This window comes from Centroberyx gerrardi, chromosome 21 (assembly GCF_048128805.1).
Source record: "Centroberyx gerrardi isolate f3 chromosome 21, fCenGer3.hap1.cur.20231027, whole genome shotgun sequence".
NCBI lineage: Eukaryota > Metazoa > Chordata > Actinopteri > Beryciformes > Berycidae > Centroberyx > Centroberyx gerrardi.
Window position 1 is genome coordinate 8718813 of NC_136017.1, and position 25297 is coordinate 8744109.

Genomic DNA, 25297 nt, shown 5'->3' on the forward strand with positions numbered 1-25297 from the left:
AGTGGCATTAAAACGGTCTGACAATGTCGTAAATTTTCTGAGACCTTAAGTCTTAATAGCAAAGGGCCTATTTATGTCTCTATTATCTTTTGTTAGGAATATCGTTTGAGGAATACATCAACATTTCAGGTTACGGATGTTTATGTAGTCTATTAAAAGTAAGTTATTTAAATAGTACAGAGATCCATAAAATCCGTATAATATTCCTATAGGCACTAACAGTGTTTCTGCGACCTATAGTGGGTTTACACTGACCTTTTTTGATGGTATTTTTTAATCTCCTAGGGACTTACCGTTTTGCCATGATATTAATATAGCATCCTTGTCAAATTTATTATAGGATTACTATACCATAGATTTCAGCCATAATATCCAGATGTCAGATAGGCTCAAACAGGACATGTCAAGCCCAGCCATCTGATGGATCAGACTGTGGAAACCATGTTGAAGGGGGAATAGTATAATATAAATTCACTGTAAGCCTGGACAGTGAGAGAAAATGATATAGGAATGTGTATTTTAATCAGATGTTTCACTGTACCTGCTGTTATCTTCCTAAATACAAAATGGAAACCCCTGGCCTACAAAACCAGCCCCCCTCCATCCTCCATCCTCCATCCTCCATCCTCCCTCCTATCTCAGTCTGATCCCGGGCCTGACCTCGGCGTGGCTGGCTGGCTCACAGGATCAGACATTATACGCTCCTGCTTTCATGTCCAGATGGCACTTTCGAAAATCCCATTTCATTGACAAAGGTGTTTTCTTCAAGCGTGCCGCCGAGGGTACAGGATGTACTCTGAGAGCGGCGGGATCACGCTCGGCTTAAACTCCACTATTTGTGCCGCGGGAGGCACAAAAATAGAAGTCATCTGTTTGCATTGTGTGTGCGGTCATCCATCATCAAAGTCTTTGGGCCTGGTAGCTTACTAATGTGGTTTTTGATTACCACTAAATCCTTTTATTTACAGGAACAAATGCCTATTGCATTAATTCATTACTTCTTTGATGAATAATAAGCATGATAAAGTCGACTGAATAGTGGATTTTTGTTGACATGGATGCACATGCAAAAAAACCATCCTACTTTTGCATCTGCCCTTCACAGTTCCCAGACATACGAGGACGCCCCGCCCCAAAATCAACCCCAAAAAATCCTCTTTACATCTCCTTGACGGGACCCCCCTCTGTGCTGTGGCTGTACAGTATGTATGCCTTGTTGCTGAAAAGCAGGTGGTCTGCTGGTTAAACCCGGACTGTCCAGACTCCCGAGACTCTGGGATTATCTGACAGAGTTCATGCTGTAACACACATAAAAAGAAAACATTAGTTCCTACTATTAACAGCACACTCGCCGCTGCATAATCCATAGCTTTGAGAGGGCTAAACCCAGATTTTGTTCCTCTTATTCCAATAAATATCTTTGAGCCTCGGTATAAATTGTTCACATGTGCTAAATGCCTCCATTACTCCAAAGTGACTTCACTGACTCGCATTGACACCCATTCTGAAAGGAAAACTCCACCACAAAACACTTTAACACTGTTAAAAATCAGATGTACCTGGACTATCTGGCGCAATTTTGTTGTTTGGTGGTGAGTATTTTTTAGGGTTATGTTTAGGATAACTGGCCTAGATGATGTGATGTCATGGTGAGATGTTTCCAGCATAGCTACAATGGAGTTTGATAGCGAAAAAAAATGTTTCAGCGATCTAAAACATCACCAGTAAATATAAGTTTTGGTGTCCCTCAGAATCAAAGAGCGAGGGCTTCTTTCTAGACTCACTGTTTTGCACCACTGCATTCAACAATCATACAGGGAGAAAAACATCAGAGAAGAGGCAGCCACAAGACATGTTGAGTAAGGTGCGCAACTTTTGTTTTTTCTCAACCGGAAAAAAAACTTGTGCTTTCTTGCTCTTACTACACTATTGCCATTGTTATTGCTCTCTCCACCTAGAAATATAACCAAGAGCTGACTAAACAAGTTCAAGCACATTCTCTAGGCGTTGTCTAAAGAATTCTGGGAAATGTAAGAAATCACTTTGTTAAAACTTAGTTAAAGCAGACGAGGCAGGTTGAGGGAAAGTGGGTACACCAAAAAAGTAAATTACAACACAAAATACTCCTGGAATGCATTGAACATCACAGACTGATGATATATAACAGTGCAAAAGTATCTGTGGGGGATTTTTACTTTGAATGTGTTGACTGTGACTGGCTGCTTGTTTTGTAATGAGATGGGAGGAAGGGTGTGGGTGTGTAAGGAACAGAGTCAGGGACTTTTCCTGTTTACTTTACAGCTAATCCAATTGAGTGGTCTGGGCCAGAGGAATACAGTGTTTACTGGAGTACCCATATATATATCTATTTATATATATACACCATATACACCACAGAAAGCTTCCCTCCCAGCCAGATGGGTTCACAGGACAGAAGCCTTTCGCTTGTCTGTAAAATGACCCGGTTTAATGTAAAACTACAACTCCATGTGCAGGAACATACAAAAGACAAACACACAGATACCTGTACACACACATACAAACAGACACACGCATACAAAATCCTAAGAAAACCGCAATGTGGGCTGAGGAGCATGTGGGACTGAACATGGAGACGGGTTGTTTTTGTCTGCATCCTCCAATCTGACATAATAATCTGCTGCTATATCTTATTAGGAGAACCCTCTGGTGCCACACACACACACACACACAAACAGTTGTCAAACATATACATTAATTTATTTTATCAGCCAAATCAGTGGTTTGTGGTCTGTGAGAGGCACCAAACCCACACACACACACACGTACACTCGATCATTGCCAACTTTCCACGTCATCCAAGTCAGCTGCTGCCAAAGGCCTGCGGTGAGTTCCTCTGTGGGTTGATTTGAATATTCAATAAGAACTGTAAAGTGCAGAGGAGGGCGAGGAGTCATTTGACGCAGCGTGTGATGCCCGTCGTAGGAACCCTCTAAATGTGTAGATATACATCGTTCCCCCTGAAAATTACCATCCCCGCTTCGCTGGGCAAGGCTAACTGATTAGGCCTCCAGCTGAGTCAATAGAAGAGGATCTATCTGGGTCATGTTTGTTTGGGAAGCAGCTGAGGAGAGGAGGAGAGGAGAGGAGAGGAGAGGAGGGGAGAGGAGAGGAGGGGAGAGGAGAGGAGAGGAGAGGAGAGGAGAGGAGAGGAGGGGAGAGGAGAGGAGAAGAGGGGAGAGGAGAGGAGAGGAGAGGAGAGGAGAGGAGTGAAGAACGAGAGAGATGATGTCTTCAAGAGCGACAACATGCTTCCCATCACACGCCGCCTCACCACATTCACAGGTTTATCTTGATTGCATATCCACTCTGACCATCCAGGTATATGCAGCATGTGGTGTATAACTAACTCACTAGTGATGGTGCCAGCCTCTCTTCATGGTTTGCAGAATTACAAAGTTAAAGGAGAAATCCACCCTCTGATATTCCTACACTGTTAGATATCATCAGTGTGTGATGTTCAGTGTATTCCAGGAAGAATGTGGTGATGAAGTGTTGTCATTTACTTTTTTGGCGTACCCACTTTCCCTCAACCTGCCTCATCTACTTCTACTTCAGTTAGTGATTTCCTACATTTCCCCACAAAGCGATAACATAGTAAGAGCAAAGAGAGTGAGTCTTTCCTGTCAAGAAAAAGTGAGAGTCGCGCTCCTTACTCAAAACACAACATGTCTTGTAGCTGCATTGCATTCTGGTCTATTGAGGCTGGAGAAACTGGTCTCTCTGCCTCTTCTACGATGGATTTCTCCCTGTGTGATTGTCGCTCTTTGATTCTGAGGGGACCGACACCACAACCTGATGTTTACGGTTGATGTTTTAGATCGCTGACACATTTTCCGCTATCAAACTCTATTGTAGCTGCTGGAAATATCTCAACATGACATCATGCCGTCTATGTTTGGCCAATTATCCGCGGGAAGAAGAAAAATAAACAACAAAATGGACCCAGAAATGCAATGTGTTAAAGTGTTGTAGGGTGGATTTTGCCTTTCATGGTCATTCTTACCATTTTACACAGTCTGGAGACAGCCAATCATTAGAAATTGCTTTTCTTCACAAAGTACACCGGGTACACAAGGAGGTTGAGCTGGTTAATTGGTGGTGACACATTCAATGTCACACAAAACAGGTTTGACATGCTCGGTGCAGGACAAAACAAAACAGTGCTTCAAATAGCGCAGACAAGACATACTGTATGACTCTAGACTAAACATAAACACACTGAAACTACTATACATTCAGGGCCTTTATCTCTAATGTGCAGAAGTGTTTCTTTACTAAAGGAAATGCAAGTTAAAAAGTAATAAACTAAAATTAGCGTGTAGACAGGAAAAAGAGTAAGCATTTCTTAGATGGGACTCTATGAGTGAGTTTTAGTGGGTTTTTTTTTAATAATTTATGAAATCAAAGGAGGACACAGCCAACGAAAAAAGAAGAATCTCTAAAAATATTGATATCAATAATGCAGCATTTTAGGACAAGAACTGTGAATTTTAGGACACTTTCCTCTGCCTAACACACACACACACACATACACACACGTTGTTTTTTTCATGGGGATTTACCATTCTTAAATGGCTACTAATTAAAGACTGAAACCCTTGAGGCACAGCTGTGGGAAGCACAAGGTCAGTGTGTGTGTGTGTGTGTGTGTGTGTGTGTGTGTGTGCATGTCTAACCGCAGGCTCTGAGGCGGGACTGTTCTTCAGTATGCCGCTGTCCTCAGTTGTCCTCCCTCCACCGTCACATTTCTCAGAGGCACGTGCCCCGCAGCCAAGCAGGCCCTCCGAAACGTCCAAACAAACTGCAAACGGGAGCAGAGAGAGGCACGCAACCCGCGCCCCACTGGGGAGAGAGAGAGAGAGAGGGAGAGAGAGAGGGGGATTATGGGGGATTAAGGCCCTCTCTTGTCCTCTCTCCTCCACTTTTCCTCCCCTCTCCCTCACACTCTCCCTATGAAGTGTCAGATCATGCAGTCAAAAACAGGAAAAGTTTAAATCTTAAATCTCCATCATCCAACATTTGAAATAAGTGACCGCTTCCCTTCCAAAATGACTGATAGCACAAGATGAAAACATATTAAACTGCTGCAGGGACAGCAGATAAGTGCATGCTTCACTTTGACAGCCTGGATCCTCCATATTTTAGAGCTCTTGAATGCTCAGATAATGATTTTTCTTCATAAACACTTAGCTGTCGGTCTGAAATATTTCAGTCTTATGTAAACCTGGTCCGCCTGGTTTCCTAAATGGCTGCATCATTGTGTCTTCAGTGTTGTCACTGTGCACAGCAATTGCATTCCTGGTGGGATTTGTAAAAGTATCTGTGCAAATGACTCACAAATGCATGCATTTGTCAGCATAGTTGGAGATATCACCGCTCGTTTTTCTCCTTCAGAAGAATCCATTTGCTGCCATTTATTTACAGTATGAAAAACAACTTCCACAGACCGAGTGAGATAATCCATCACAGTGAACATGAAGCCTTAATCTGGTTTTGTCAGTTTGTTTAATTTTTTTATTTTATTGTGCCTGAGTTAAGTGTTTTCATATCAGCGCTGCGTCACGTTACTCTCTGCTTCCTGTCAATCACCTGACTCCCACAGGAGGAAATGGAAGTCTACCCCAGATAAATAATCCCTTAAAAGCATGTCACTTTATAAACTTTATTAGTCACATCCTGTCCCCTTTTTTTTGATGTGTCTTTGTTAGCCAGGACAGCAGTTAATTTCAAGCTAGGTTTTAAAAAATAATGAAAAAGTGTAATTACATACGAAATGCAAAATGATTGGGGGAAATGTAAACTAGATGTAAATGGGTTCTAGCCCTAAATTACACTGGTATTCTCCTTTATGGGCGCTTATCTTTATTTTAATTCTTTGTTGTTTTGACTGAGATGTTGTTAGGTCACGGGTTGTTGCCTGGTGTGAATGTGTGTGTGTGTGTGTGTGTGTGTCCCTTCCCTGCAGCCAGACAGTCATTACAGCATTGTGGAGCTGACACAGCAGGAGAGACAACAACAGGCTAAACAACGCTACATTAACTTAAAGAGCTTTCCTCTTAATCAGGGTGTTTATGGCACAGACCGCTCAGGTTTGTTAGAAGGACAAATTGTTAGACATTAAGTTGATGGGCCATAGAATAAAGAATATATAGAGAATAACCTGGAACTATTGTGACTGTGTTTGTGGTCAAATTGAGCTTTGAAAAGATCCATGATGAATGAAATTGGGCTATGAAATGATCTATGCTTACACAGGACATCGATGCAGAGATCAAGTAGGCATATTGCATATAGTTTTAGAAAAATTAGATGAAAAAGTTTTTTGCTTATTGCTCAAAGAGGGCACAAGTAATCAAGCAAGTCAGTGCACCTCTGAAATGTACTAATCTGCAGATACAAAGTCAAACACACAGATACAAATGCACAGATGCACACACAAGACAAAGACGCATTTCTAAAATAGTTTGACCACCAGTGAGTCACAGTCAGACAGTGTGGCCTGACCTACATGTCACTCTGTTTACCCTACACCCCACCAAACCAGACTCTCTGCCCTCATCTCCCATCTGCCATGTGTGACAGATATTTTAGCCACATTGTGTTGGCAAAATACAACTGATAGTGATACGGAATAAATATTCAACTCGTATTCCAGATCCCCATAAATGTCCCAAAAATGTAGTGTTAAGTAACCAGCGATAAGAGGTGTAGCATGTTTTTAACTGATGATGCAACAATGCGATTGTTTAATAATCTTCTTATTCTTACAAGTTATCACATCAATAGTCAATAGTATTACTGCATCATCAGCTAAAAATGCTGCTACACCCCTTATTAAGTCATAAATATTACATTATTTATAGTTATTACATCGGCCTGAAATCTATTACATTAACAGATTTTACTCCATTTTTGACCCATTTAGAGGGACATTTTATTACATTTTGACAAGTTACTACTTCAGTTGTTACATGATCAGTTGCTGCACAGTGTCACATCAATAGTCACATCAACAGTGATCGACTTCCATCCTTACACAGGCTCTCTGGTGCGCCTGTTTTATGAAGTAAGCATCCACAGCAGGAGTGGAGACAGTGTGTGTGTTCTCTGGCAGACATCAATGTGCTGAGCGGCCACGAACGCAGAGCAGGCCAGGCTGTCACAATGCCAGCGTGAGCAATAAAGCCCGCCCTTCCACGACATCCACATGTACACAGTCACTCTCTCACACGCACACAGCTCAGACAAAGAGAAGTTGCACCGTGACCGAGAACAACGGCCGCCTCAGAGATAGCTTGACGCCAACACCGAACGCCTCTCCTCTGCATCGATCGATTTGAAACCGTCCAGGTCAAGCCAATCCTCGTCAGCACCTGCCTGACCTAAATGTCGGTGTGTTTACGTTGTGTGCCAGGAATCCAGACCTTTTCCCTTTATGCAAACTGTGTCCATTAGCCAGGGCGGGTGTGTTTGAGCAGGTGTGCGCCAAATGGGAGACAAAGCCCGGAGTCTCTCGAGGAAGTAGCAGCACAGATCAAGGATCAGTGCTTGTCTTTCAAATCAACCACACAAACGCTCCTTGTCCCTGACCCTGGATCAGCGCACACACTGGAAGCTTTGTGTAAAAGGGGGGAAATAGGAAGCTGGAAGCGTCATCTGGCTGACATCTGTCCGGCCGCACACTGACTGCACCTACACATCTACAAGAATGTGTCAAGCCCTTCACAGCAACGCACAAATCCCGCTTTTTGTTTGTGGGGAGAGTGAGAGTGGGTGTGCTCAGCATATAGATCATTTGGCACAGCAAAGCCAAACAAACCCCGACTTTCCCCAGAAAGCATCTTTGCACTGAGATCATCCTTCCTGCAATTTAGCAAACGTGAGATGACAAACATGACAGACAGACAAAGAGAAAGACAGCACAGTGTTTCCTCTAGAGTTTTTTTTGTAGCAGTAATAGTTGAGTAATTTTGTATTTCGGTCCACGTCCATCCTTGTTTTGGTCCACTTTGTTTTGTAGTGTGGGACGCAGCCCTAAAGCTGTTTTTAATTGGGCACTTCATCATGATAAAAAACATTAGTTCTAAGCGTTGGCCCAACCTACGGTATTTGTTCTTTGGGTGCTTAAAATAGGGACAATAAAGTTTATTTTCTCATGTGTAGACAATCTTGTGGCACAGCACTGTACATCCCCATCTATCCCAGTTCATATGGGCTTCACCAGCATACCATTCACTCCAACTGAACTGGGATAGATGGGGATGATCTGGGTTAGTAAGTCGAACACAGTCCAGCTCATTCTCTGTAAGGCTTCAGTGTGTGTGTATGTGTGTGTGAGTGCATGCACATACTGTATGTCTAAATTGTCTTCTTTCATTCGACAGTCATCTATCAGCTCATATAGTGCATTCTATATTCTTTCAAACCTCATACCGTTCTATTTCTGTCTGGTACATACTGTTCAACCACACATGCACGCAAACATAAACACAGAAAGTCTGAGGTCAGCTTCTATCATTGCAATGTTTCCTGTTTGTTTCCTTTTTTTTTTTGAGACAGGAAGAAAAACCAGCAAGCCGTCTTTCTACTTTATGCCGGCCTTTGCTTTTCGCCTCACTCTCATTTCCACTTCCATTATTTTCAGTCTACAGAGCAGACCCCCCACCCCCCTACTGTTTTGAACTACTTTCCCTGTTTCCATAGGAAGTGATGGGATACTGTGTACAGCTAAAAATTACTGTGCAGCTCACCTGTAATACTTTAATGATATTTCATTTTTAAATTTGTAGAATCTAGTTCAGTTCAGTTCGCTACCTTTACTGTCCCAACAGGGAAATTCGTTTTGCAGTTAACAGTTAACAAACATATAGCAGAATCCTAAAATACACGTACAGCAATAGCAGAAAATATGTTACATATGAAAATGCAGATGCCAGCAACATACACAAAACCCATTTATACTGCACACCAGAGACGACTGAGCCTGTGTTTGAGTTTAGCTGTTTTATAGCTAAACTTTATAGCGTTTTTCCACCTATTCCTTGAGCCCTTAGAGGCCTGAATCTACAGCCTGAAGGTAGAGGAGTTCTGTGTTAAGCGTTAAGTCAGTCTTCTTAATGCTCGTTGTCAACTATATCTCAAGACACTGTACGCTAAAGAGTTTGCATGGAGCGCCGGAGCGAACAGTTTACTGGAGACACACGGATGGTTTTGGCATCTGTCTCTTAACAGGTTAAGTTGGGACTGTCTCCCAAAAACTCGGGTGTATTCCTTTAAATCCTTCCCTCCTTATATGTACGGGTCTGTCTCACGTTTTCTTGGAGTCCCAGGTCGGCAGGCGGGCTCGGGCTCAGGCTGCGACACGTGGAGCCAACATCAGCAGGCAGAAAATGCAAGCAGAGGCAAGTAAGCGTCTGTGGGCGCAGCCAGCAGCCTTGTACAAGAGAAGAGGACAAATAGAGTGGAATGGAGGGAGAAGCGCACAGTCCGAGGCTGCATGGGAGTATTGTTGACATAAAAAAACATAGAGCCATACAGTCACAATGGAGCGTTGCATTAGAAATCAGTTTGCTGGCATTGTAACACAAATATCCCTGCAGATACACACTGTCCATCTGGATATTGGTGCACATACATGCAAAGCCATAATTCTCTTTATGCCTGCCAGCATAATCCTTAACATTTTACAGTCTGATGACAGCCAAAATATGTAGAAGACATAGCTAACATCACAATAGGCTAACAAAAATACAAAATACATGTTTAAGTTTGATGATTTGGTTCATTAATGATATAAAATGATGCAGATTGGATAGGAATCTATGAGCAGGGGACGAGCGTGTGCTGCACTTGTGTATTTCGCCTGCTTTTTCTGCTAGCAAGATTTACTAGACCTGTATGGCCTATATTTTACATCATATGTGGGGTATTTATTTATCGAGAGCCATTAAAAAGCAGTGCGTGCTTTGGATTGTAGCTGTCGGAAGGCAGAGAAAAGAGAAAGACCGAGAGAGAGAGAAAGCGAAAGAGGGAGCAAAAGAGAGACAGAAAGAGAAAGAGAGGGAGAGAGAGAGAAAGGGAAAGAGAGAGAGATCACCTTGTTGGTAAAACAAGGTCTCTCTGTCCGAATAAGACAATGCACTGCCAAGCTGCGGACCCTGTGGTCCGTTATAAAGATACAGTAGATGGATCAAATGCAGTAGACAGATGATGCAGCAGATACAATGATAAGAGCTCAGGAACAACACACACACACACACACACACACATACACAGTTGAGATTTAGGTCAACCAGCGTTAGTGGGCTGAGCTCTCTTCCCCCACTGTGGGTAACACATAGTGCCCCCTCTCCCTCCCTCCCTCCCTCCCTGATGTCTCTCTCTCTTTAGCAGAGGGGTTTTAGGCTTTGAGAAGTACAGGGTGTTCCAGCACAGTCTGTACATATACAGCAGACTCGCACGCACACACACACACACACACACACACACACACATCAGTGCCCACTAAACCGAGCAGAACACACAAACACACACACTGTTTTTAATATTTCCCATCCTTTCCCATCCTCCACCTAACCAAGACAGGTGCAGAACTGTATTGAGTATGAGTGTAAAGCTTGGGTTTTCAAACAACAGCTAAACGGATATGGCATTAATTTAAGTTGTATAACACACAAGAAGATCCTGGATGTGTTCCAAAAACCGAACTGCCATCGGCAAATGTCTGTTACACTAAGTATGCTGCTCATTGCAATTCACTATCCACTAAGGGGAGGGAAATCCAATCAGTTTTAACATCTTATTTCTCTTCCTAATACAATTTACATGATCATTCAAACAAATATAGGCACTATATTTTGAGTGCTTAATATTAGCTGCTTGTAATTTTCAGCGATCTAGGAATTGAAGCTTATTCTACTGTTACACTCTTTGTACTTTGTACTAATTTTTTTTTATCTAGCTGGTGCAGGAGACTGGGACGATTTATGGAGACTCAAAATGTAATGAAATCAAAAAGCCTTTCAGAAGACAGAAGGTTTTCATATGTATAAAACAGACACACCATCAAAGTGTGTCTGTGTCTGTGTTGGCCAGAGCTGTTAGCTGTAGTCATGGTGCAGTGCAGGGTACAACACACACACTGACACACACACACACACACACACAGACTGAAAAACAGACACACAGCAACCACAGAAGAGGCGTTGAGAGACGGCAAACAAAAGCAGAGGTAGGGTCAGTGTTGGAGCTGCAGGAGGAGGCAGTCACGATACAGCAGAGCGTAGGCTCAGCACTCAGAATATTTAAAACACATCTCCAGTGTTTTAAAGGAGAATATACTGGTGTCATTTAGGGTTACAGCTCATTTAACACTGTCTTTCCCCTGACTTGTTTTTTGTTATTTCTAAAATACAATACGGTGCCAAATGAACCGCTGTCCCAGCTAACAAAGCCGCCCCAAATAAGAGGACATGGTTGTCACAATAAAGCTTGTAATGCAACATGTTTTTGGGGGATTATTTTCTGGAGGAGACTTATGTTTCTTCCTGTGGGAGGCAGGTGATTGACATTAGAGGGTAACGTAATGCGGCATGAAAACACTCCACTCAGGCACGATGAAATTATGTTAAAACTTTAACACAACCAAATGAAGGCTTTGTGTTTACTGTGATGGATTATCTCGCTCTGTGGAAGTTGTTTTTCATTCTGTACAAGAATGAATGGCAGCAAATGTCTTCTTCTGAAGGGAGGAAAACAAGCGCTGATATCCCCAACTATGCTGATTGTGTGCTGACAGCAGCAGGAAGAATGTAAAGGAGAGGGACAGCCTAGACGATTTGGACAAACTAACAAAAAAGCCACAAGTATTATCCTTTAACTTACAAGGAAAAGACTGGCATATATTGGCTGCAAATGCACATGTATACTAGCACGCACACACCCACACAGTGTGCAGTACTGAGTAGTAAATAATAGCCTTGGTTTCTGTGCGTCAGTCTCACACTACTCTCTTGACCACATGCAAAGTGCTTTACAAATGTAGGGAGCCAGGAGCAATGATGCCTCTGTTTGCATGATGTTGTGTTTATCTCAGCCAGGAACCTCTTTTAAAAGCTCTGTTTAAAGTGCCATCCTGAAGGATAATTCCAGCCATGGTGACTGTTAAGCCCATTTTCCAGAGCGCCCTCTCTCCCTTATGAAGTCCCTGTGTTGTGTAGACGTCCTATACATTTTACCTATATTTTCTACATTTTGAAACGGCTCTCGTAGCTTTTTATTATCATTAAGTGCGAATGATTTGTGCGCCTACATGTCGACAGAATAAAACTGATTCTAATTGGAACTGCACCTTGCTCAAATCCATTTCATAGAAACTACTTTCAGGCGGGAAAAGTCTTCTTCAGCTGAGAGGCTTGAATGAGTCAGGATATTATGACAGAGGTCTTTAGCAATTGACGAGAAGTGCTGTCTCTTAGGTGGGACTTCTGGGATAAACAAATATGTAACACATAGATAAACAAATATACGGTATGTGTACGCAAATATTGCGGTGAGAGTTTTGGTGAAACTGGCCACGCTAGTCACATTAGCACATTAGGATTTTATTTTTATTATTTACTTCCTTGTTCCCTGTTCATCTGATGAGGGCCTTCTGAATGCGCGTATTCATTCAAAAACATTAAAAGGTATTTGGATAAGAACTAGTTTTCATTCATGAACTGATGTTTTTTTTAATGCTTTATTGAGAGAGAAAGTTATTACCTTCAGTTCACCATGTCAGAAATGTTGTTTTGATGTCGTTGAATGAAAGCAAATGGCATTTCGAGGCAGGGAAATAAGTCACGCTCTGATAATAGCATGTAAAAAAAAACACAGGAAGAGAAGGCACACTGGAAAATGGGCTTAACATTCACTGTGGCCAGAATTAATATTGTGTTCTTTGGGTTAGTGTGCAAGGTTTCTCCACACATATAACTGTACAAGTCTTAAATGTGAATAAATGGCTGAATTTGATACTTTATTGACCCCTGTATGGGAATATAAATCATAAATAATTAGGGTGTTACTGTTGTCTGTCAGATAGTTTGGGACGAGAAAGGTTTAGGGACAGAACAGGACGGCGAAAGGGGAGGATGTGGCCCGTGTGTTTGATAGGCAGTGTTCAATGTCCAGGGGAAAAAATCCGTTCTGTTCTGAGCAATAAAACTGCAGCTGTGGTTTCTCTGTGCATGTGTGAGGGGAAATAAAGGGGGAACAGTATGTACAGGACAGTGGGCTCTATGTGTGTATAGAAACTGAATGTACAAAATATTAGGGACATCTCCCTGCTACTGAGTTTCAGCCCCCTTTTGCACGATCCACATCTCAAAGCTTAAAAATCTATCTCTAAATCGTCTGCTTCTCTTTATCTGCATATTCTTCTTTGTGATTGGTATAGATTTAATCAGGGAAATCAATAAGGGATAATGGCTTTTACCTGGATTCACCTCATCAGTGTACTTCATGAAAAGAGTCAGTGTGATATTACACTGTTTATCTTGTATGTTCAGTACCGGCTTATATATTATATGTCACAATATGAAAATTATGTGATAGAGAAGGGGAAGAGAGATACTCAAGTTTTACATCCGGCCCGCCAATGCTTCCTGCTCCATTTCATTCATAATTCACTGCTCCAATGTTCTCTCTGCAGTCAACAGACAGGGAAGGAACAGGCTGAGGCAAGCCCCCCTCTATCCATTAGCACCGCACGCTGGTTCTCATGATGTCACGGACGACCTGGGACTCCCCGCTGCTCCCCCTAGCTGTCACCCCCGGGAATGGCTGTCCTACTTTCCGGCTGCAGAGAAACAAAATCAGTCACCTCATTTTAAGTGCCGCATTAGGTGGGAGGAAAATACCGGCGCTTCATATCTAATTTCAAGGGAGACCGAAGCGCCATGCAGAGCATCTAATAGTGTCCTAGACTGCACAGTTTATTTACATCACAACCAAACTATTTACTGATAGTATGTCAAAAGTGTGCTGTTATGAAATGGTAAGCGGTATCTGGCTGTGAAGTGAATGCCTTGCATTTACAACCAGGGATGAAAGTACAGAAGCACCCATAACAAAAGCATCCAGGGTAATGGATTCTTTGAAATAGATGCCATCTGCTCCATCAAAACTTTACCACATGAACTCAAAACAAAGGGCATGAGGAAGCATCATTTGAGTTTTTGTCTCAGCTTTTGATACAAGAACTGATAGTATGTGACAGCTAAACACAAGTCAAAAAAAATTCTGACCTCCTTGAAGGACGGGACGCAGAAAGAGAATTTTCCTATGGGGACCAATAAAGTATCACATTATTTTTACATTTACATTTAGAGGATCAAATAAATCCTTCATTAAATCCCTAAAAAAACTATATGTTGTAACCAGCTTTGTCTTCATCAGGGTCATCTTGTTTTGTTTTGCCGAATGGATAGTCTCATCTGGAACGCCAATAATGTTTTATAGAAAACTCAAGAATATTGGACAACTAGATTAGACATAATATTGGGTGTCTGGATCAGGCTTTTTTGAATCTGGATCACTAAGTATTCTTTACACATACATATCATGAAATGCATAGTGTAGTGAAAAGGATGTTCAGTTCAATGTAGGGAGAACAGCTGTAATACATATTTAATCACAAAGTCAGACAGACAAAGTGCACAGTTGTCTGTGACTCATGCAAACGACACACAGTCAGGCAAATAGTACTATACTGCTGCTGTGAGCTTAACACGCACATGCTAATTAGCACCTTTACCGACACAAATGATCATCAGCAGCAGCAGCCGCATGTTTTTTATTTGCTCAACACACATAGGCTGAATCGCACATTGTCTGGGTAGAAGAAGCAAGTAGTTCTGGATGATTTCAGGCCTTAATAGCCTTGACACAATATGATTTTCCAACGCTTTCTTTCGGCAGGAGCTGCACCTCATCCCTGGGTTAGGAGCCGCTGTGGGCGACGTTCGATTAGTGCTGGAGGATTGAAACTGGCAAAGCGCTGAACAGGATTTACAGAGATGACTCATCGGTGGGTGGGTGGGTGGGAAGCACTGACACCGCACAGCACACCTCCTGATGTACATTCAAATGCTGCTTTTATGCATGTCTGTGTTTTGACAATGTGTGCGTGTGTGTGTGAGTAACAGAAAGAAAGGGAACCAGTATGTGCAGGTTTGGCCTTATATCTTTGTGTGTGTGTGTGTGTGTGTGTGTGTGCTAGTGGATTCGTGATTCAGATAGGTCTTAAGTAAACTATGTTCTTGTCACTATAAGAAGGAAAAAAGGTGTGTTTGTATGAGCACACAATACTCATATATGCCACCCACATATATGTCTACTCATAAATGGTGTTATAAGCTTGTATTAAGCTGAATAGTTACTGAATGTGGGGGAAATATGTATAAACTTAACGCCAAATGACTCTTCAGACCTGACACTTTTTAACTATCCTGTGTTATCTGTCATACAGACCTGTACATTTTAATCTTATTCTTCTTCCTTCTTCACAAAGGTGTGTGTCTCTATCTGTGTGGTGTGTTTGTTTGCGTTGCTCAGGCACACATAGCAGGGTGGGGCTCCGTTATGGGTGTGCGTGAGGGCTAAAAGTTTCATTTATTGCATCTATTTTTGGCCTGCGTTCTTTCCTGGAGGAGCGGGCAGATTAGCAACGACCACATAGGTGTGACCTTTTAGCCGAGACACGTTCTTAAATTCCCTCGTCCTTCATTCCCACTAAGTCAAACTCCACTGCGGATCATTTTGTGCCTGGGCAAATCAAAACATTCCTTAAACTAACACCCAAACACACCTTAAAATAGCTTTGCCCCCCCCCCCCCCCCCTTTACCTGGTTCCTGTGTATAGGCCTTGCCAAGACCGGGGCACGGCCTCAGCCTCGGAAAACTGGCAACATTACGCAAATGCCCTTATGCCTCTCCCAGTGGGCTTGTTTTCCATTCATTCAAGCTCCCAGGGTGTAGACAAGAAGGACTGAATGAAGTAAGAATGAGCTTTTAGCATCCACGTCTCTCTTCAGAGTGTATATAGGTGGTCTAATCGCATGCGGGCAAATATTATTGTATGCTTCAGCAGATAAAAGCCGCAAGATAATAAAGCAGGATGTTTGGAGCTGGTTTAAATGTCAGCGGCTTTTGTTGGTAAACTGGAGAGCGCATGGCATGCTGTTGTTTAGTCTAACAAGAACCATGGGAGCAATTAAAGGCCAGCAGAGTCACAGTGGTTTTCCCTGTGTTCATAACCTTGCCCTCTCAGGATATCCCACAGTCGTTGCTTTTTAATTTGGTTATCTACACACAAACTACACACTTATTTCTACTCTACCGACACGGAACAATTTGAACGTCGTCATCTTTGTCCAAGTTACCTAAAATAGAGCACGTATTATTTTTCTCTGTAGTGCTTTTTTTTTTGTAACCTACTTCTGGCTTCATTTTGCACATTTTAGAAACTCAACAAGCATTTTCAGTTGGGTACTTAAGAGTCAGTGGGCACAGTAATTACTAGTACAAACAAAAGAAAGTAAATAATCCTGTCTCAGGTCTCTGGAGGTAAACCCATACACACTCAAGTTAACTAAGCTGTTGTCTGGGGGGGGGGGGTCTATGAAGCCGTAAGCCTCTCAAAGCCACAGCAAAACAATCACCAAGACAGAAATGTAAGTTTCTCAGGGAATCGATACTTGTTCGTCTTCTGCCACTAACTTCTTCCGTCTATGATCAAAGGCAAACAAATCCTGCATTTTGCCTGAGTACTCAAGCTTACGGGACATGGGTGGGGGGGCTTAGGCTGTCACAGCTGATGGACTTAGCAAAGGACGGTGAGTCAGGGCGTATTTCAGGTAACAGGGTCAAAGTCTTCCTGTTCCCGTAAATCTCATCCTATCTATTCTCGGGTGGGAAGGACCTGCTGATGCCACCGGGGAAAACTTCTCTCGAGTGTGTTTATGCTCACAACAGCTCAGCTGGTTGTGTACATAAACGCAGCCAGCTGAGGTACAGCGCCACCCACCATCCCCCAGCTGTTTGGGTGGGAGTCTAGGCCCCAAGGCTGGGAACGGGACAAGGGTGGGGGGGTTTGTTGGTCAGGGAGTGGTGGAGAGATTAGGTTTCCGTTTTATTTCCTCTTGGAGACACAATTGTAAGTACAGTGTTCTGATGTACTTTGCTGTAAATAACAGACTGAGCAACCAGACACGCAGCATGTTATTTTAACACTCAAAACGGTAAGCGGTGTAACAAGGCGTTGCATGTCTGTATGGAATGGAATCTGTTCTGCCCAATTACAGATGAGTGAAAACACTTAAAGAAGCCCTAATGTGTTTTCATAAGAAGAGGATTATCTGAAGAGTATAATGGAGAACAAGTGAGTGGATTTTCATGAAGTTAAAGGAAACATCCCTGCACGCACTCTGTCTCTCTCCCTCTCTCTCACACACACGCACACACACACACACACACAGATATGATGTAAAATTACTAAAAGTGGACTTGTGAACAGAAATATCAAAGAAAAAGGAACTGAAAAAAAACACAGCAAATGCTCACACATGCAGCCGCACGTGAACTCAGACACACACGCACACCCACTTTGGAGACCAAACAAGATTTTCAACTAATTTAGACAACACACACGCACACACAACCAGAAATGTAAACACAGGCAGCCCAAGTGCATCAGCTGTTTTTGTTTTACAACTCTATCATTGACACCTCTGCCAAACTAAATACACAACTTACAGAAGTAAGTAAGATGGCAGGAATTTATTACACCGATCCCAACACCTGAGGCACACACATAACGACTTTCTCATGCAGTGTTCCTACGCTGTCTATACCTCCACGCAACATACATCGGCAGGTAGCCAGATGAGGTATTAATAGCTGTCAATGTGTCGATCAAACACACCTAATCACGCAGCAGTAGGAGTACAAGCTTGATGGGTGAGATCGTATAAAACAAATACAGTGTAAAGTGGCGTCTCAAATTATAGGTTGTCATGTTCTGTTCCACTTTTATAATGTCTCCTGTTCCTCTGAGGCAGAGATTTATAGCTCAACGCCTGTCAAAAACAGCAGGAGCCCTTGTCTGCCTACACTGTCTGACCATGAACACAACATCAACAAAGGAAGCAGCATGCCTTAATTGGCTATGCTACTGTATGTGCGCCATAATCATCTATTATTCACTACTTGTGATTAAAGGAGAAGGTGGATCTTTGCAATTTGTTCATGTGAAGATTCCTGTCAGATGTTGAACAAGATTAGGATCACTGTATAATCATAATATGGATGGGTCAATTTTTATTTCATTATTTCATGTTACATAAATTGTAACTTATTTCAAAAGCAGCCTTTTTCTAGTTTCCAAGTTAAATCCATTATTTATTGAAAAAGTTAGAGCCTCATCCTAATGGGGACAAAAAGGCACATGCGTATCAGTAGACTAACTTACTCTACTTTGAAAACAGCAGGCTGCATTACAACAGGGAGATGATTTGTAAGATGTTTATGCAAATAAGTAGGATAACAAACTGGCAGCTCTTTAAAGAAGTGTGGGGCATAGGGGACTGCTGGAATGCTTCAAATACGCTTTTACGTAATTTTTGTTATCTCTCTCATTCTCTGACCCACATTGTTTGTGTGGCCATGTGAAATCAGCATGAACAGCGTGTTTATTTTGTTTTCAGGTAATGGTGATCCAACACCCACAGAGCTGCATGTCACCTCTCCCTAAAGCTAGGTTTCCTTGTCCTGAGGGTGTCTGGATTAGCTGATGACACTGGGTGGCACACAGGGCAGAAAACTACACAGTATAAACCACAGTGGCTCGTAAATCCCAAAACTCACCATCCACCTTCACTATTTCATCAGCCAAGTATGCTTTGAAATTATGGCTGATTGCCTGCCAAAGTGGCTGGTAGAAGAGACAAACTTACCGCAGTCAAAACAACATTACCAGCATGTGGCTGGTGTTCATTTAATTCCCTGGTGACACCTCACTGAATTTATGCACCTTTAGACCAAAGGACTTGGGTGTGGGAGGGCATGAATGGTATTTATCTATGCAAGCTTATACAAAGGAAGGAATTCAGAGTGGAAACTCCTTGTTATGTAAGTGCAACATAGTTCGCTTAACATCGCATAACTGTGGTCAAAACAATAATTACAAATCTGTGTGAAAATTTATGAGGAGGAACGATTCCCCCGTTTCCCTGTTGACGGAAATGTTGAAAGACCCATTTATAAGCCCCCTTTTTTTTAATCTCTCTAAACAAACTATTTGCATCTCATTATTTGTTTTTTATATCAGATTTTATCACTGGGATTTTCCATTTTCCTTCTGTGTCTTCTATGTTTTGTCACTGCAAACTCTACGATTACTGGCTGACTCTTCTGCTACTTTCTTATTTGGCATCGCTATTGACTCATTATAATGCTCACCATTATTTGCTTTAACAGCTCCTTCTCACTTCGGCGTATTGGGACACTATTTCGTTGACTTCATGATCAAAAAAAGTTTATTTGTATGAGACAAAAAAGTTGATTTGAAGACAGGCAATCTAGGCTGAAATGAAATGAGAGACTGGCCTGAGCTTGGTGTTATTTCTAATCAGAAATTATATTCTAATATTATTAAAGAGTAGTGTGCTGGTAATGTATCTCCTCTTATCGCCAGCAACAATTCAATACGTAATCTACAACAATCTAATTCCTTCTTGGAAAAATCAAAATCAGTCAATATCAATTCTGGTTAGTGGCATGGCTTGGAACATCCTGACAGTAACTACCATGTCTCGTGTATTTCAAAAGTCACCCAAGACAGAGGTCACACTCCTGGGAGAGTGGCTGTGTGGCTGTGAGCCTACAGACACGTGCTTGCGATGGACAATGTGAATGCTCAGGGGAAAAAATAAATCCACTACACCAGTGTTCCTGCAATATGTTCTGCAGTAAGTCTGGGTGTCCTTTCTAAGAGGCTGTTGTGGACAGTTTTCTGCAGAATGTACACGTTTGCCTCTGTCTGCATTAACTGAAAATCTTGTTTGTTTTCAAGTGTGCGTGTGTGTGTGTGTGTGAATGTGGCCAGTGCTGTGAGAGTGTGATTTGACGGTTTGAACAGAGGAGGCCCGGGGCTGTGCAGTGTCAACAGGGCAGAACAGAGGGCTGTGAGGCTGGACAGGGAACATGCTAATGAGGTCAGCCAGCAGCAATACTGTGGGACAGCAAACAGACAGGCCATGTGGACTCGACAACTGTATTTTAAAGGAGGTATCCTAGTAAAACTAAAATTTTTGATTGAGTAGGTAATGAAAAGTGTTATAACTTTTGGGTAATTCATCATGCATTGTCTTTTACCTCACACACATTCAGGCAGACTCCCTGATTTTATCTTAAAGTTGGCAGGCACTATGGGTTACTGCACATTTTTTCTGCACAATAAATTTTAGTATTTTAGTATAGTGCAACTTCCATGTCCAATAGTTGCCAGTGTCTGTGTTGAAATGCTCCATTGAACATGACTTAACAGCCCAGGTCATGCTTTGGCTAGATGCATGAAATGAAATTATTGTATTGTAGTTATTGTTCCATTAAAAATCCATATTACTACAATGTTTTGGGCATGTATCATTTTCCATAACTTTGCCAGGCTTTGGATATACAATTCTAGGACTTTTCTGGGTTTTACATGACTGTTGGAACCCTGCAATGAGACTTTATGCCTAATTGACCCCTAGTTAGGTATTCCGGTGAAAATTTAGGTGATTGTGCTTAATATCACAAACCATAGCTTCTCTCAGAGGCTGTCTCAACGCACTGTGATCTAGAACAATTGTCTGAGACGGCAAGTTTGCTGTTAGTTGAGAGTGTCGTGGTGTAAGCCCGCCATTGGTTAGTTATGGCTGGAGTGGCACAGTCACGCCCTTGTTAGCCGGCAGAGGGACTGTCGCCTCGCGTTCGGTCAGCCAGCCCAGTGGAGCGGAAGCTGGAACAGCGTGTACCAGAACAACACCATGACAGCGACAGTTAGAGCGGACACTTGGCTTTGTTCAGGACGGGTCAGTATTGAGGACACCAACTGGACAAGCTGATTCCTTGTCACCCCAACCTAAAATCCCAGCCAACGCCCCGCTGATATCGCCCCGGTTTTGTTTCAGTATGGCGACTGGAAAGTGGAACTCTCTCGCACGTGTTGTCCTGTTGTCAAAGAAAAGCAAATTTTGTGCGCCTTCTGTCAATAGACAATTATTTTAATACTTCTGCCATCTTTCCAACAAGTATTGTGCATTTGGAGTAACAAACACAGTGATGAACATTATGTTGATGTGTAGCATCAAACTAAGGGAATTAAGTGAGGGCAATATGATGAAGTTCTAAGTGCAGCAGTACAAGTTAAACATTTCGTTGACACTACTGCCCCCAGTTGTTCAATAGCAGCAACAGCTACTGCATTTCCTCTTAACTAAAACTTTGTGAGCTGTAATAACTACAAGCCTATAGTTCAGCTAATAACACAACAATTTTTCATCTATATAAGATCTATATATGAGCCAGTGCTGACTTGATGATTTGATGACCACTGACCACTAAGTCCTACGATGACTTCAGCTGCCTCTTCAGCTCTGCTATCTGTCTCTCCATGTGGTAGATATCTCCAGTCATTTGCCTGAGTAAAGCAGACAGACTTTAGTGAAGTAGAGTACAATATGTGGAACATTATTGAACCTTGATCAGCAATTTTCCTAAAGAGCCTTTAGTCAAATGATAACATAATGGAAAGGTATAACATATGAAAAGGGATGGAAATTATTACTGATTAATCACTAGATGACAGACTAACTCAGATGTAGAAATACAAGTTGGTTAACCTAAATTTATTAAGCATACTGGAAAAAAATCAGCCATCATATAGCTTTTAGAGATGTGACATATTTTTGGCATGCAGAATAAAAGAACTGTCAATTATGTCTGTTCATTTTGGTATCTTTATTTTTAGACTGGTTGGTTTTTTCGTTCACAGAAATTTAGATTAAACATCTGTTACGTTAAATAAAATCCCCATCCCTAAATAACTGTATATAGTTAACAATACAGCACTTTGTAGCTATACAAATGTAGTTATTATTCTCACTGGTGTTGTTGATGCACTTATAATTACCTGTGGATGGCCTGGGCCTTGTTCAGCTGGCAGTGGAGACGCTTTACGATGGCTTCATAACGCCTGTTCTGGATCTTGGGGAGTGGAAACATACAAACTTGTTTTATTCAAAACAGGGACTCAAATTATGTTATGTTGAACTCCCAAATCCTTTACTCATGGTTTTCTGTTTTAGAATCAGATGCATGAAATACAGGTAGCTAGTGTTGGTTATCTGTAAAATGCAAACGGCTGTAGATGTCAATAGTCAACACAACTACAATTCTTGCAAGCTAATAGGATTTCTGCATTAGCATGACAAAGATGCTGTATCTTCATTTGTTGTATTATGTATTATTTTCAATTTATTCTGCTGTTGTAATTATGTCAAGTCAGGTTTATTTGCATAGCCCTTAATCACAGTTACCGTCCCAAAGGGCTTTACAACACCCACAATTATGTGTTGTATTACTTGTATTACTCTACAGTACTTGTTCTATTCTTATCTATATCCTATTTGTTGCTGCTACAATGACCCGAATACCCACAGGGATCATTAAAGTTTCTTGTAATCATCGATTCAAATTATTTTCTCCAAGATCAAAATAAAAACAGGGGTGAATATGTGCTATGTATGTCCACCATAAGTATGAAATTAAAGATGTTGGTATTGGTTATCGTCTGATTATTTTTTCCAGGATAAAAAAGTGAATAATTTAAGCCCTTCTCTTTGTCTTACCTCTATGTCTTTCTTTATCTGGTTATGAGTCCCAAACTCTTTCAGCAGCCGCTCTCTCCTCTCAGCCACAGTCTTCCTCAGGACTGAGATCTCCCCCTTCAGATTGTCAATCTCTCTCTGTCAACAAAATGCAGAATACAATGGATATTATGTACACTAAAGGACTGTGAAAAAGTGGAACAACTGATACTGTGTGGACCATCCAAGTCTCATGAATGAAGGAAAGAAGGAAGGAAGGAAGGAAGGAAATTATTAGCCAAGAAAAGCAAGTGACTTTAAACTTGTCATTTGGAGGCTGGAGCTATGGACTAAAATGAATAATGAATAAAGTTTTAAATTTGAATAAAAATTGGGATCATGCAGCTCATTTTCTCCACCTTCGCCAGCTGCACAGTGTTTCCATTTGGGTTCTCCAAATCTTCCTTCAGGGTCTCTTTTCTGTGTGTCAGCCTCCTGACCAGCGCTCTCTTCTCCTCCAGCTCCTTGTGGGCCTCCGTCTGGCTCTCTGCATGCAAAACGACCGTCCTGTGACCCTCCATCTTGTTCCGGTAGGTGTTGTACCCCGCCAGCACGATGCGGGCATTCTCCTCCTCCTCGCCTATAAGAAGCCGCAGCTCCGTGTTGACGGTGTAGACGGATGTACAGCGATCGTGCAGGAGGCGTGTCTGCCGCTGCAGGTGCTCCGTCTCGCCCTCCAGGGTGAAGGCCTGCCTCACTTTAGATCTCAGCTCCAGCTCTGCCTCCTCACCCCTCTTCTCAACATCTGAGAGAATGGCCTGTTAAAGGAAAAACACCACATTCGCACTAAAACATTTAGATAAGTGTTTCCCCCCTGAAATGACCCTTTGTTGGGTTGTAAAGGCCTCTGAAACTAACAAATCCTCTCAAATGCCACAATATTTAGACCATGACATGACACTCAAACGCTCCATTAAAACCAAAACAAATAAAATTCTTTCAGAGTAGAGGCTCTTTTAGGCAGAGTGTCCCACCTTGTCTACTGACTGGAAAGGGAAATACTGATAGAAATGATTCCTTAAAAACTTTCTGACAGGGATCAACTATAATTAACTACTGACCTGCTCTGTTGAAGCAGTAATAGAATAACTGAGCTAAGACAATTACTCTAGTTGTGTGTATATGTACACATACACACTTCTTTCTCTTGCAAATTGACTATATTATATATTGCTAAATATCTGGGTGAGAGGGAACAGGTATACTAGTGCAACTACTGCAACTGCTACAATGCTAGGAAGTGATTATTAAGGACATAATGAAGACAATATGCATTCAGACTAGTAGTGCTAGTTTGAGCCTACAGTGAATTATTAGCCAGATGAACCTGGAGGGAGCTGAGCTCCAGCTGTTTCTCCTGGAGAGCCACAACCTGGGCGTATCCCTGCTGACTGACATCCTCCAGTGCCTTCGTTAATGAAAACTCAGGCTTCTCATGTGTTTCTGTGGGTCAGTAAACAAAGGCTCATAACAGCTTGGCTATAAAGCAGTTGAATGTTAACTAGGCTATCACTTACCAAGCATAAGCTAGCAGGCGAGAAGTCAGCTCTGGCTAGCAACTTGGTTTCAAAAAGTCCATGGTTTAATGTCTCAGAGATAGGCTACAAGTTGCTCAAACACTTATTTTTAATTCAATTTTAACACATTTAACACAAGGCTACCCATAGTTTCAAAAACCTTTTAATCAACAGTTAACGTTAGCTAGCGGTAAGCTAGCAGGAATAACAGCAGGTCAAAGTGAAACAGTTCTAACCTTAACAGGTAATTTCCACATCATTTTGTGTAATTTCTCATTGCTAGGCTACATCTTGCTCAAACACTCACTTTGACATAATTTTTTAAACAAATTTGATGTCACTATGTGTGTTTAATATTATCTTACCATCTTCACTGGCCCTGGAGTTTGACATTTTTCACTGATCAGTCAGAGAACCGTTGCCACTAAGCTGGCACCTGAACCAGGAGGCTGTAATGTTATGCAGATATTCTGATTTTAGATAGATAGATAGATAGATAGATAGATAGATAGATAGATAGATAGATAGATTTTACTTATGCACAACACTGTAACTTACACAACATATAGCTAGCTGTTTTCAAATGAAGTACAGACCTAATCATCAGTGTTGCTTTGTAAAAAAAAAAAAAAAAATGTAAATGCTATTCATAATACAAATCCACCGCAACATAATGCTAGGGAATGAAGACCAAAAGGTAGTCTGTCCTGAATTTGAGATATGAGACGATTCAGTCCCTCTAGCCTGCCTACAAGTGCCGCAGAATAAAACTACAACTCCCAGTGT

At 41.8% G+C, this 25297-nt stretch overlaps 1 protein-coding gene across 1 annotated transcript; it reads right to left on the reverse strand.

Moving 5' to 3' along the window:
* Positions 1-21436: 21436 nt before the first annotated feature.
* Positions 21437-24916, reverse strand: ccdc122 (coiled-coil domain containing 122). The gene is made up of 5 exons (XM_078291110.1): positions 24877-24916; positions 23354-23752; positions 22977-23093; positions 22259-22332; positions 21437-21766 (listed from the first exon to the last, which is right to left on the reverse strand). Exons 1-5 carry the CDS (start codon positions 24877-24879, stop codon positions 21694-21696), a joined length of 666 nt encoding a protein of 221 aa, XP_078147236.1. The 5' UTR covers positions 24880-24916; the 3' UTR covers positions 21437-21693.
* Positions 24917-25297: the final 381 nt, after the last annotated feature.

Bases quoted from the DNA above. Each gene is read 5' to 3' on its own strand.
- ccdc122 (XM_078291110.1), bottom strand. The intron at 22,333-22,976 runs GTAAGACAAAGA...CCACTCCCCAAG, and splicing joins AGATAAAGAAAGACATAGAG to ATCCAGAACAGGCGTTATGA. The intron at 21,767-22,258 runs GTAATTATAAGT...TGCTTTACTCAG, and splicing joins AAGGCCCAGGCCATCCACAG to GCAAATGACTGGAGATATCT.